Source organism: Terrapene carolina, unplaced genomic scaffold, assembly GCF_002925995.2.
Source record: "Terrapene carolina triunguis isolate 2854851 unplaced genomic scaffold, T_m_triunguis-2.0 Scaffold69, whole genome shotgun sequence".
Lineage (NCBI taxonomy): Eukaryota > Metazoa > Chordata > Testudines > Emydidae > Terrapene > Terrapene triunguis.
In genome coordinates, this window is record NW_020664420.1 from 63,185,658 (window position 1) to 63,198,196 (window position 12,539).

The 12,539-nt window shown below is 35.0% G+C and overlaps 1 protein-coding gene across 1 annotated transcript in view; it reads left to right on the plus strand.

The window, feature by feature from the left end:
* YTHDC2 (YTH domain containing 2) overlaps positions 1–12,539 on the plus strand; it is a 46,751-nt gene that overhangs the window by 18,189 nt on the left and 16,023 nt on the right. Inside the window, exons 10-19 of the mRNA XM_024200649.3 lie at positions 1,929–2,064; positions 2,529–2,655; positions 3,765–3,830; positions 7,490–7,668; positions 8,219–8,315; positions 8,405–8,492; positions 8,583–8,663; positions 9,328–9,410; positions 10,500–10,605; positions 12,216–12,335. Coding sequence (XP_024056417.1) covers positions 1,929–2,064; positions 2,529–2,655; positions 3,765–3,830; positions 7,490–7,668; positions 8,219–8,315; positions 8,405–8,492; positions 8,583–8,663; positions 9,328–9,410; positions 10,500–10,605; positions 12,216–12,335 — 1,083 coding nt within the window. The remainder of the gene's footprint in view (positions 1–1,928; positions 2,065–2,528; positions 2,656–3,764; positions 3,831–7,489; positions 7,669–8,218; positions 8,316–8,404; positions 8,493–8,582; positions 8,664–9,327; positions 9,411–10,499; positions 10,606–12,215; positions 12,336–12,539) is intronic.

Sequence of the window (12,539 nt, forward strand, 5' to 3'; positions counted from 1 at the left end):
GGGAATGGCTGAGCCATTACAAACATTGAATCTATCTCCCCATGTAAGTATTCTCACACTTCTTATCAAACTGTTTATACTGGGCTATCTTGATTATCACTTCAAAAGTTTTTTCTCTTACCAACTCAGAGGCCAAGTAAGTAACACAACTCCCACTTTTTCATGCTGTGTGTGTGTGTGTGTGTGTGTGTGTGTGTGTATATGTATATGTATATTATATATATAGCTCTTCAATATATGTTCCATTCTATGCATCCGAAGAAGTGGACTGTAGCCCACGAAAGCTTATGCTCAAATAAATTTGTTAGTCTCTAAATTATGGATAGATCCTATAAACCTGTGGAAAAAGTAGTGTGCTCTGCTTGAAATGTTAACAGTAATATTTAAAATGGAAGACTTTTTTTTAATCCCTTGGTGGCAGGCGTGAATGAATATCTCTCAGAAGACATCACATTGCTAAGAACAATGAATTAATGTTAAAATATTATTATGGTCACAAAAGTGACTGTAAAAATCTTCTTTACTCAACACACCTGCCCCTCATTTGTGTCTTCTAAGTCGTATTTGCTTGCTTCAGTGACAAAACAGTTATACTGCGTATACTTGTGTAGTGACCCATCCCTTTCAGAGTTCAAGTTGAACTGGCAGTTCTGGAAAAATCATTTTTTTTGTTGTAAACTAAGCTAAATTGATATGGAAGTCATTGAGACAATAAAAGGATTTGTAGGGACCATTTACAGTTAATCTTTAATGTATCACACTCTTAAGTAACATTGGCTATTTATCTAAATGTCTGACAGAATATACTTGATGGAAAAATGCAATAAAAAGTTCAGATTTAAGGCCGTCCTGGCAAATTTATTCAAGTACAGATTAAAGGTATTTTTGATTAAAACTTTGTACCTGCCATCCAATTATCATCTTTACTTAATATATAGTGTTTGTTATGTAGAAAGATGAGATTGCTTATAATGGTATGTCCTTTAACCATAGCATTTTATTAGTTAAACCATATTATAAAAGTCTTACACTTGTATATATTTAAAAATAAGGGACTGTTCCTTTGTAAGCAGTAGTAGGAAGGGAATAAATGACACGTTCACTTGCAGTAATTGCCTGAAGTTACTTCTTTCTTTACAACCCTCTTTGCAGTTCCAAATTAGTTTAATTTAGATGGCATTGTTTGTAGTCTATTCTTAACTGTTGTGTGTCTCACTCTTGAGTGACGATGTGAAGATAAGTCCTGGTCTCCAATATTATATGGGTATTCATCTGAGAAACTTTCAGCTCCTTGAAAGTGTTTGTCACAAAATTGATATAGTAAAGGACTGAATCAAGCATAGGCTACAAGTAGAGGTGTACATATAGAATTATAAATTTTATAGCTCTGCATGTTTAGAGACAGTGATGTTTACAGTTTTGTGTTTAATAAGTGTAGAAAATGGGTTTCTAGTGAAATTGTTGATATGGAGGTTTTGTAGAGGGACACAAATGCTTTTAAATGAAAAGTTTTTATTTCAGTTGCTGTTTAGAATATTTTCTTCCACTCTTTTACAGATAAGTGAAAATGACTTAACTGTTTGTTAAATCCTTATAAAGCATTAGATCTTATCCTATTTTAAAAACTTATTTTGTTTTTATTTAGGTAGTGCCCAGATTTACCATTCTTGTCCTTTTAATAATAATAATTTAGTTTGAGGACATGACTTTTGTATGCCACAATTCCAGACTTTATGAAAGCTGGAAACTTGTTTTCCTGTGATAATGTAGTGGATTGGCGTAGTATCACATTATTAAAATAGTGAGGGGTGGGTGAGTCGGAGGGTGGGTGAGAGTGGGTGTGTGAAGAATGTAAAACATTAGATTAGCAACTGCTTTAGTGAAGATTCAAATACTTTTTGTTTTTCAAGTCTATTATCTTTTTTCAGACTGAAAAAGATGTGAATTGCCTTGAACCGTGGTTGATAAAAGAAATGGATTCTTGTCTCTCCGATATATGGTTGCATAAAGATGTTGATGCCTTTGCTCAGGTGTTTCACCTTATCTTAACTGAAAATGTCAGTGGTAGGTTTCTCTTATTTTAGTAAACTTGTTTTTCTTACTGGGCTGTGCAGCTTCCTACAGAGACTTTGCATTATTTTTTTATTTTGTAATGAGTTAAGTGCTAAGAATTCTACATCACTTTTAGTTTCTTAATTTTTGTTTAATTTTACATTCAAATACCTCTTTGAGAATTGACTTAAGATTTGTATGATTAATGGATTGTGTCCTTGATTATTGATTATTACCACAGTATTCTTGAAATGTACATATTTTTATAGAATCATTTTGTGTAATACAATGTTAAGTTCATGAGGATCGACAATGGGAAAAATGAATCTTTTGGTCCTTCATCCAGAAACTAATCTTTTCGTAGGTGGGTGGACTTTAGCAATGCTGCTAAATATAATGTTTGGAGGAATCAGTAACATTGTTTGAAGAATTTCCTTTTTGCCCAAAACACTAACGTTTCAATTTTTCCTCATTAGTTGATTACAGACACAGTGAAACCAGTGCAACTGCACTAATGATTGCTTCAGGGAGAGGTTTCTTAAGTCAGGTAGAACAGCTGATTGGAATGGGAGCAAATGTCCACAGCAAATCATCCAATGGCTGGTAAAAAAACAATTGAATTCTTTCAAAATCTGATTTGTTTTCTAAATAGACAAGTTTTCAGTTTACAACCAGGAATAATTGCATATTTTGATTAATGTTACCGTATAGTCTTGACAAATTAATTTTTTTTTTTTTAAATTCTACCCTGTTTTCTTTACTCTTTCTGCCTAATGTCATTTCTCTATTTTCAAAAGCTTTTCAATATTTACTTGTAAAATCTTTGCTTTGGAATTGTTTTTAAGTGTACTGGCATATGGTTCCCCTTTCAATGGACCTAATCCAGAATCCATTGAAGTAAACAAGAGTTTTTCCATTTATTCCAATAGGCAGTGGACCAGGGTCAAAATGCTTTGCCATTTGTATTAATTGGGAGCTATATATGCAAGACTGAAAAGAGAGTACATGGTATTATTTGGACCTTCTTTCTCTTCAGGAATGACTTGTGGTACTGTCTATAAATATAATATCCCTTGACTTTCACACATCTGTAACCATTAATTTGTTGTTCTAGATATTAGAAAAGATAACTTAAGATCACGGTAGATCATTGTAATAGAAAATGAAGTAGGAATTGGTCTGCCAGTGGATTTATATCCGGCAGATACTGATACCAGAAACATGCAAAACAGATTTGATTTAGGGAGAGAAGAGTAAAATTGGCTTTATAAGGAAATAATGAACAGAGGAATTTTAATTTTAAAAACCACATCTTTGAGCATATGAATCTTAGTCTTCAGAGAATACTAGGTATGCCATTTCAGAACACTTACATGTGGAGTATAGGCAGTAGTGAAGGAAAAATACAAAGTGTGACTCAGTATTGTACATAGGCTTATGTTTTCCAACAGAAGAAGCAAAAAATTATTTTTCGCTATAGCTTGCTTGTTCTTGCTCTTGCACAGAGCTGGCAAACTTACTTTGCGGGGATTTCTGTATACTCTATTATTTGGATATCATGTGCTTTCAAGTGTGAAAACATATATCTGGTGGATACTACAGTGATGAGAGTACGACAAGTGTTTAAAGAGTACATAGAATCTGTAGTTGACTGATATTAGGTATTTGTAGTTCTGAATGAGACAGTAAAGAATACTTTGTAACTGTTGCAGGATGGCATTGGATTGGGCTAAACATTTTGGACAGACTGAGATTGTAGATCTTCTGGAATCTTACAGGTAAGGTATTCCTGCTTTGCTGAAACAGTTATTTAACATGTAAATGCCTATTATATTCGTACATAACTTTAATGGGTACAACAATGTTTAGTTCTCTAGCTTCTAAAATCTGACACGCAAAAGCCAATTTGCAAAACTAGGTATAATAAATCCGGAAGATAATTCTTGCTTTTTAAAAAGTAAACCTCCTGTAATAAGAATAGGTGGTTTTAAAAATATATATCAAATACATTATAGCAGTGGTTCCCAAACTTGTTCCGCCGCTTGTGCAGGGTTTAAGAAGGTTTTCAAAGCACCAGTTTAACAAGACAAAAGTTATAACAAAGAGGAAAAAGTACATTTAAAAAACTTCCCTACCTGGAAGCAGAAGAGAAGGAAAAGCAAAAGTAGGAGAACTTTAACATGCTGTCCAAGCAGAAAAGCAAAGAGTGAGAACGGCTTACAGTACCAGGGCTCCCACCAAGTGTTTGAACTGCTCTTGGTCTCTACACAGAGCATAGTCACCCAGCAATGAAGACTGCTATAGTGGGCATGAAACAGAACTCTGTAATGCAGTGGTTCCCAAACTTGTTCCGCCACTTGTGCAGGGAAAGCCCCTGGCGGGCCGGGCTGGTTTGTTTACCTGCCACGTCCGCAGGTTCGGCCCATCGCGGTTCCCAATGGCCGTGGTTCGCTGCTCCAGGCCAATGGGAGCTGCTGGAAGGTGCGTGGGCCGAGGGACATACTGGCTGCCGCTTCCATTGTGGCCAGAAAAATGTGAAATATAGCTGTGCTGCAGATGTTTTGTTGAAGGAGTTTCTCTCAAGATTTTGTAGAAGCATGCGGGGGGTTGGGGGGATCAGGGAGAACCATCGAGTGGTCTCAGCATATAATTCCTGGTGTTGAAAAAAAGTGCGTTCTAAATTGTTTTTTAATATGTTAAAGGATGGGGAGAGAGTCAGGAAAGGGATTGCAATGAAATAGAAAACAAAATGAGTTTAGGCCCCATTTGTGGGGAAATGCTAAGCTATAAACTATAAGCCTGTTGTTAAGGAGGATTTTGGTGTTGAAATACCAAAAATAAACCAAACCCACATCAAAACATCCAGCATTTAAATAGTAAATAGCAAACAGGACTAATATTTCTGCTGATCCAGCCGGTAGTGAAGACATACCCTTAGATGAGCTATAAAACAAATCAACTTGAGCAAAATGAAGGGAGAAAAGATACTTACAGATATCTATTCAGTGCATTTCACTTGCACTTTGGCAATGTCATTGCTGGCATGGCCAAATTGAACAAATATAAAGTATTCCTAAATCGCACAAGATAGTCAAATTGTCTGTGTAATAGACTATGTATGTTGTTTTTTCATGCATAAATGTTTTCTATAAATATTTTTGTTTGACTGTGCTTTAGCCTTGGTATCAAAGAAAAATAAATATATCTGACTTGAGAGTAGGAGGAAATTTCTAATGCTTTGTCCTCACAGTTTTTAATAAGGGTGTTATTTTTTTCTGTCAAAATTGTTTAATTGTTATAATCCTAGGATGGGCACACTTATATCAATATAAAAGAGCCATTATAGCTTATTCCCCTTCTCTATGGGCATAGCTATCCCAGTATAAGGCACCTTTATAGTGATATAAGTATGTTCACACTAAAGTAGTTTTGCTTTAACTGTACAAGTATTGTTAAAATGCTACAATTTTTATGTGCAGACAAGGCTTTAGAGTACAAATTAAATCAGTTCAGCTCTTCCAGAGTAAAAGTCCTCTAGTTGAAATGGGATTTAGCTAACATGCAACATAATGTAAACTGCATTTCTGTTTTTGGAATATTTTATTCAAAATGTGGTTGTCACTGTACTGTCTTAGCATGATATTATGTATTGACAAGTAATATATGCATATATAATATATACACTGGAACATTCAAAAATAATAGCTTGGATCATAGAAGATCTCTTTTTATCATGATAAAAGCCTTATTGGTTTTAGATAATTTTACTACTGCTAAAACGTAACTGTTAAACTGATTTATGACCTACTCAAACTGCAGCTGTGTGTTTATTTAGCTGGTATAGCTACATGCTGGTGGGGAAAAAATGCATTTTCCAGCTACTGTTTTCCTTTTAAAAGATAAATTGGGTGACTGGCATTAAAAACAAGTGAAAGTATAACCATTTAAAACCCTGATTAAACAAAGCATTTCAGCTCATTAAGCATGTTAAGTGCTGAATGGCATTGGCACTTAAATCACTAAAGTCAGTGAATAATAATAACAGAATATTCACAACAGCAAATTACCTACACCATCTCAAATATTTCAGTATGAAATAAGAACTGGATATCTTGGTAGTTCTGATCTTATTTTGAATTCATGGCTACAGGGAAGCCTAGTTGTCTGATGCACACTTCCACTCTTGTTTCTTGAGGGATAAACTTATTTTATGTAACATAAGAATGGCCATACTGGGTCAGACTAAAGGTCCATCCAGCCCAGTATCCTGTCTACTGACCGTGGCCAATGCCAGGTGCCCCTGAGGGAGTGAACCTAACAGGTAATGATCAAGTGATCTCTCTCTTGCCGTCCATCACCACCCCCTGACAAACAGAGGCTAGGGACACCATTCCTTACCCATCCTGGCTAATAGCCATTAATGGACTTAACCTCCATGAATTTATCCAGTTCTCCGTTAAACCCTGTTATAGTCCTAGCCTTCACAACCTCCTCAGGCAAGGAGTTCCACAAGTTGACTGTGCACTGCGTGAAGAAGGACTTCCTTTTATTTGTTTTAAACCTGCTGCCCATTAATTTCATTTGGTGACCCCTAGTTCTTGTATTATGGGAATAAGTAAATAACTTCCTTACCTACTTTCTCCACATCACTCATGATTTTATATATCTCTATCATATCCCCCCTTAGTTTCCTCTTTTCCAAGCTGAAGAGTCCTAGCCTCTTTAATCTCTCCTCATATGGGACCCGTTTCAAACCCCTAATCATTTTAGTTGTCCTTCTCTGAACCTTTTCTAGTGCCAGTATATCTTTTTTGAGATGAGGAGACCACATCTGAACGCAGTATTCGATTTATATAAGGGCAATAAAAAACTTCAGGACCAGACTCCAAAGAGAAACTGCTGAGCTCCAGTTCATTTGCAAATTTGACACCATCAGATCAGGATTAAACAAAGACTGTGAATGGCTATCCAACTACAGAAGCAGTTTCTCCTCCGTTGGTGTTCACACCTCAACTGCTAGCAGAGCACCTCACCCTCCCTGATTGAACTAACCTCGTTATCTCCATACTGATTTATACCTGCCTCTGGAAATTTCCATTACTTGCATCTGAAGAAGTGAGGTTCTTACCCACGAAAGCTTATGCTCCCAATACTTCTGTTAGTCTTAAAGGTGCCACAGGACCCTCTGTTGCTCCTAACATCCTGTTTGCTTTTTTGACTGCCGCTGCACACTGCGTGGATGTCTTCAGAGAACTATCCACGATGAATCCAAGATCTTTTTCCTGATTAGTTGTAGCTAAATTAGCCCCCATCATATTGTATGTAGAGTTGGGGTTATTTTTCCCAATGTGCATTATTTTAAATTTAGCCACATTAAACTTCATTTGCCATTTTGTTGCCCAATCACTTAGTGACTTTGTGTGTGTATATATTTCAGTGCTTCATTAGAGTTTGGAAATCTGGATGAAAGTTCTCTAGTGCAGGCAAATGGTGGTGATCTTAGTACAGAAGACAGAGAACTATTGAAAGCTTATCATCACAGTTTTGATGATGAAAAAGTGGATCTGGATCTGATAATGCACCTACTTTACAACATCTGTCATAGTTGTGATGCTGGTAAGCATGTATTAAAAATGTTTATTTAGTAAATTACAGGGGAGTCGCATATTACGCAGGGGTTAGGTAGTGAAGTCAGTGCGTAAGGCGAAAATCGCGTATAGTCAAACGCTCATTGAGTGGAATGGTGGGTGGAATCGCCCGCACTACAGGTACAGTATTTAAATTTGTTGTTTTTCTCTCTTTTTTTGTTTTTTGTTTTTGTTTTGCCGAGCGCGTATAGTTAAAATTGCGTAAGTTAAATGCGCCTGTGATGCGACTCCACCGTACTGTGGATACAGCTTGTTTCAGAGGTATCCGTGATCGCACTTGTCTTTGTGGAATAGTAATAACTACATACACTGAAGTACTGCATGTAAATCCTTTGTGTATTTACAAATACATATTACTGGAGCATGTTTTTCTGTGATTTAAAATGAGTTTCCTATGTAACGTCTGTATCCTACTTTGACTTTTTTTTTTTTTTTTTAAGTATTTTTTTTTTTTTTTTTTTTTGTTTTTTTTATGTTATTTGTTTTTTCTTTTTTTTTTTTTTTTTTTTTTTTTAAAGGAGCAGTTTTAATTTTTCTTCCTGGATATGATGAGATAGTTGGCTTGAGGGATCGCATTCTGTTTGATGACAAGAGGTTTGCTGATAATGCTCACAGGTAAATTCTTTAGTTTCTGTTGCTGATTTTAAAGCTTCTTAACATCAAAAATATATATATTTTAAATTTCACTTCTATTTTGCCATTAGATATCAAGTTTTTATGTTGCATTCAAATATGCAAACATCAGATCAGAAGAAGGTGCTAAAAACTACACCTCCGGGCATTCGCAAAATAGCAAGTATCAAATTACTTTTTTCAGCTGTTCACTTTTATTTATGCTGTCTTCATTTCTACAGTTACTGTAAAATAACTTTATTGTTGCAGATTCTTTCTACTAATATTGCAGAAACCAGCATCACAGTCAATGATGTTGTCTTTGTTATTGACTCTGGCAAGATGAAAGAGGTATGGTTGTGTAAACTTTGGGTTAATATTGCTGAAAGAAATAATGCAGAGAAGTGTGAAGTGGTACATATTTTAAGTAAAGATGTTAACAGTACCGGTAGGAAAACGTTATTAGCAGGATTATTACTGGCACATGTAACTGAACTTATTGAGGATTCTTGAATGCAAATCTTTTGACCACTAAAATAATGTTATAAATGTTTAGTATGATTGTATTTTGCACTCAAATACCAAATTTAGGAAAATATGGTAAAAATTTACAAACGTGGCAAAGAAGAAATAAAATTTAATCAAGTACAATAACCAGAGATGTTTATGCTTAGCCCTATGATAAAGCGAGGGGAAATACAACTCACTTTCTGTGCTATACTAGGCATTATAAGTTAAAAGAACCTGATAGCCAGAAAAATTACATTGAACAGATTTTGGCTTTGACTTTAATTTTAAAAAGGTGTCTATATATTTGTAAAGGAAGAGAAGTAGGTTCTAAGTAAACACTTGGTTATAGTTAACAAGCTTTAAGCATGCCCAGGTCCAATTACTGTAATTATTGTAGTTGAATTTAGTTTGATAATTTAGGTAATTATTTATGTTGCTTTGTTTAATGTACCCTAGTAAATCCATCTCTTGCTCTTGTGATATGAACTCTACCTTAATATTGTAGAAGTCCTTTGATGCGCTGAATTGTGTTACCATGCTAAAAATGGTGTGGATTTCAAAAGCCAGTGCCATCCAGAGAAAAGGCAGGTAATGTACATTTCATGTTGAATCTTATTTCACAAACATCGAACTTTGCATACATTAAACGTGGCAAGGAGGCAGACCACTGCCTTTATAATAGGAAGTATTATGATGTGAACTATCAATGAATTCCTTTCATCCAAATGCAATTAAAATAATTTAAAAACTTTGTGTCTCTATTATAATATTGGAGTTACTACTATAGAGAAAACATTGAGACTCAAATCAGGCTTGAATAACTTTAAAAGATTTCACCTAACCAGACTTTTGAATTGGGAAAATCGTTATAATATACAAGTCTGAAATAGAAATTCACTTCTCTGCTTTTTATTCACAATTCTGAGGGCTTGTCCACACTACAGATAGAAGAATTCTTCTGTTGACCCATCACTGTCTATACCAGGTCTTAGGTCGGCTTAACTATTTTTTCTCAGGGGTGTGAATTTTTCACATCTCTGAGTGATGTAGCTAGGTTGATCTAAATTTTTGTTGTAGACCAGGCCTTGCTGTTTGCTGGTTTTTGAAAACATTTGGGCCTTATTTTCACTTATACTACAAGCATCACTTCATGCCACTCTGGGAGTGTAAAGGGGCCTTAGAGAGTGAAAATTACACTTACACCTACTTTAAAGCCTCTCTTCACTCATAGAATCATATAGAGTTTAAGGCAGGAAGGGACCACCAGATCATCTAATCTGACCTTCTGTATATCACAGACCCTCACCACTATCTAGCAACCGCACGCTGCTGCCAGAGTCATGAGTTGATCTTAGTATAATTGACAAATCCATTTGTATTTAAATCAGGTGTTTCTTCCTGAAGAGTTTCCACCTGCTCTCTTTTGATCCTGCAATGGAGTCATAATTGTCCAGTTTGGTGATTAAATGTTTTTGTTTTGGGAACATTAGATCATTTTCCTGGAAAATCTAAATCTGCATGTTTTAAAAAAAAAAGTAGTATATTTATCTTTACGTTAAATGTGCTTGACTGTAGATCTCCTTTTGTGTTTTCATTATGAGCATTTTTTTTTTTTTTTTACACACTTTTTGTATTTGATTCTCAGCTGTCTTTTTAAGTAATACTTTTGTTTCTAAGGGCTGGACGCTGTCGGCCTGGGATCTGTTTCCGACTCTTCAGCAGGCTCCGATTTCAGAATATGTTGGAATTTCAGACTCCAGAACTTCTAAGAATGCCACTACAGGTGGATCTTCACTTGAAAACTATTTATTTTTTCTGTTGTTTTACCATAAGTCTACACATTGCTTTACAAAACATATGCTGAAAAAAAGTCCCGTCTTGAATACTTATAACCTCGGTATATTATAAAGATGTAAAAATATGATATGGGATAATTGATCAGGTTCCAATAAAGTGTAGAGGCATTATGGGAGCAGAGATAGGGGCTGGGGAGTAACATAAAACCATGGATGGGTGCTTGGTATCTGAATTGGGAAGCTGTTTAAGGCAAGTCATTCATAAGTATGAAGCGGAGGATGGGAGGAGAAAACAAGATGGGCACTTGGAGTGCCTCTGGAGAAGCACAAGTGTAGAATAAAATAAGATGAGCTCTAGGTGGATAGTTCTAGAGTTCAGTCAGTGTTTAAAGGTCCCTGGAAAAAAATTAATAATTTAATTTAATATGGCTATACAAATATCAGAGATAATACAGGAAAATTAGATTGCAAGATCTCAGTCTATAGTTAAAATTTGAAGTTGAGGTTCCATTTTATCATTTTACTATCATTTTCATTTTACTAAATTGATATATTATAGCGTATAGTAACACAGCCGCTCTACTCCTGAAGCTGGACTAGTTTTGATTTAAAAGAACTGATTTAGTAATTTGTTAAAGGATATTATCAATTTAAAAAATCACACTTTCTGAAATGTTTACCTCCAATAATCATAAATAACACTGAAGATTCCTATAAATAAGAGATGAGAACAATGTATTTCTCAGATTTTTCCAATTTATTTTGTATATTTGATAGTGCTATAAAGGAAAATACTACTGTTACTCACAGATTTTGGGGGGGAAACTCAGGGCATATGTAGTATGTGATACTCAACTCACTTTTTTGAAATCAGCTAGATTTCAGAGTGACAGTGTATTTATAGTGTGCTATTTTTACTTAAAAGAAAAGACAAACTGCAAATAGCTTTAAAAGTAGCTATATATCCAATCACTTTTTATAGGTATTTTAGTATTTGTGTCATGGATAGTGTAATGGATAAATGATCTGTAAATGTGTGATACTTAAGCTAATTTTTTTCTTTAATTTAAAAATGAAAAATAGAACTTATTTTTTATTGTTCACTTCGTCCATTGTCTCTCTATATTAGTATTTACATAGTGTTCAATCTTTGATGCATACATGCAGACATCTGCATTACTACGATCTTTTAGTCTAAAGATTTCTTTAGTGGCTGTGAAAATCTTGAAATTTCTTATTTTTTGGTCTAGCCCCGTTGTCAACAAACTTGTAAAGAGGCCAAACCTGTGTGTGTAATCTTACCTGTTTTGCTTGCACAATGTAGGTGCTTATGTATTGTATAGAATACTACATTAATATCTTTGATGCAGAGTTGCTTTCTTGCACAGTTTGCATTCACTCCATGCCTAATGTGTGTTGTGGAAGGAAAAGATACAGTATTTTACCATTTGCTTTGTTGATTACAAATTTTCTCTTGTTAAGATTTGAATGATGTATCCTATTACATATATTTAAGGTTGCACGTAAAGTCCATATTCAGTATAAGAAACTGATTTTTGGAGGTTTTCTTAAATAGTTTTCCATTTTTAATTTATAGGAACTTTGTTTGCACACAAAACTGCTAGCACCAATTAACTGTCCAATTGCAGACTTTTTGATGAAAGCCCCAGATCCTCCACCAGCCTTAATTGTGAGAAATGCTGTTCAGATGCTTAAGGTGAGTAAATGAAATAGATTTATACGTTAATATTTTGTTTGTTGCTTCTGTGCTTGGTGGCATAGATGTTAATCTAGGTGGGAGACCTACGTTCAAGACGCACGCCGTTCCCAGATAAAGCCTCCCTTTAAAAATATATGGAGATATCCTATCTCCTAGAACTGGAAGGGACCCCGAAAGGTTATTGAGTCCAGCCCCTTGCCT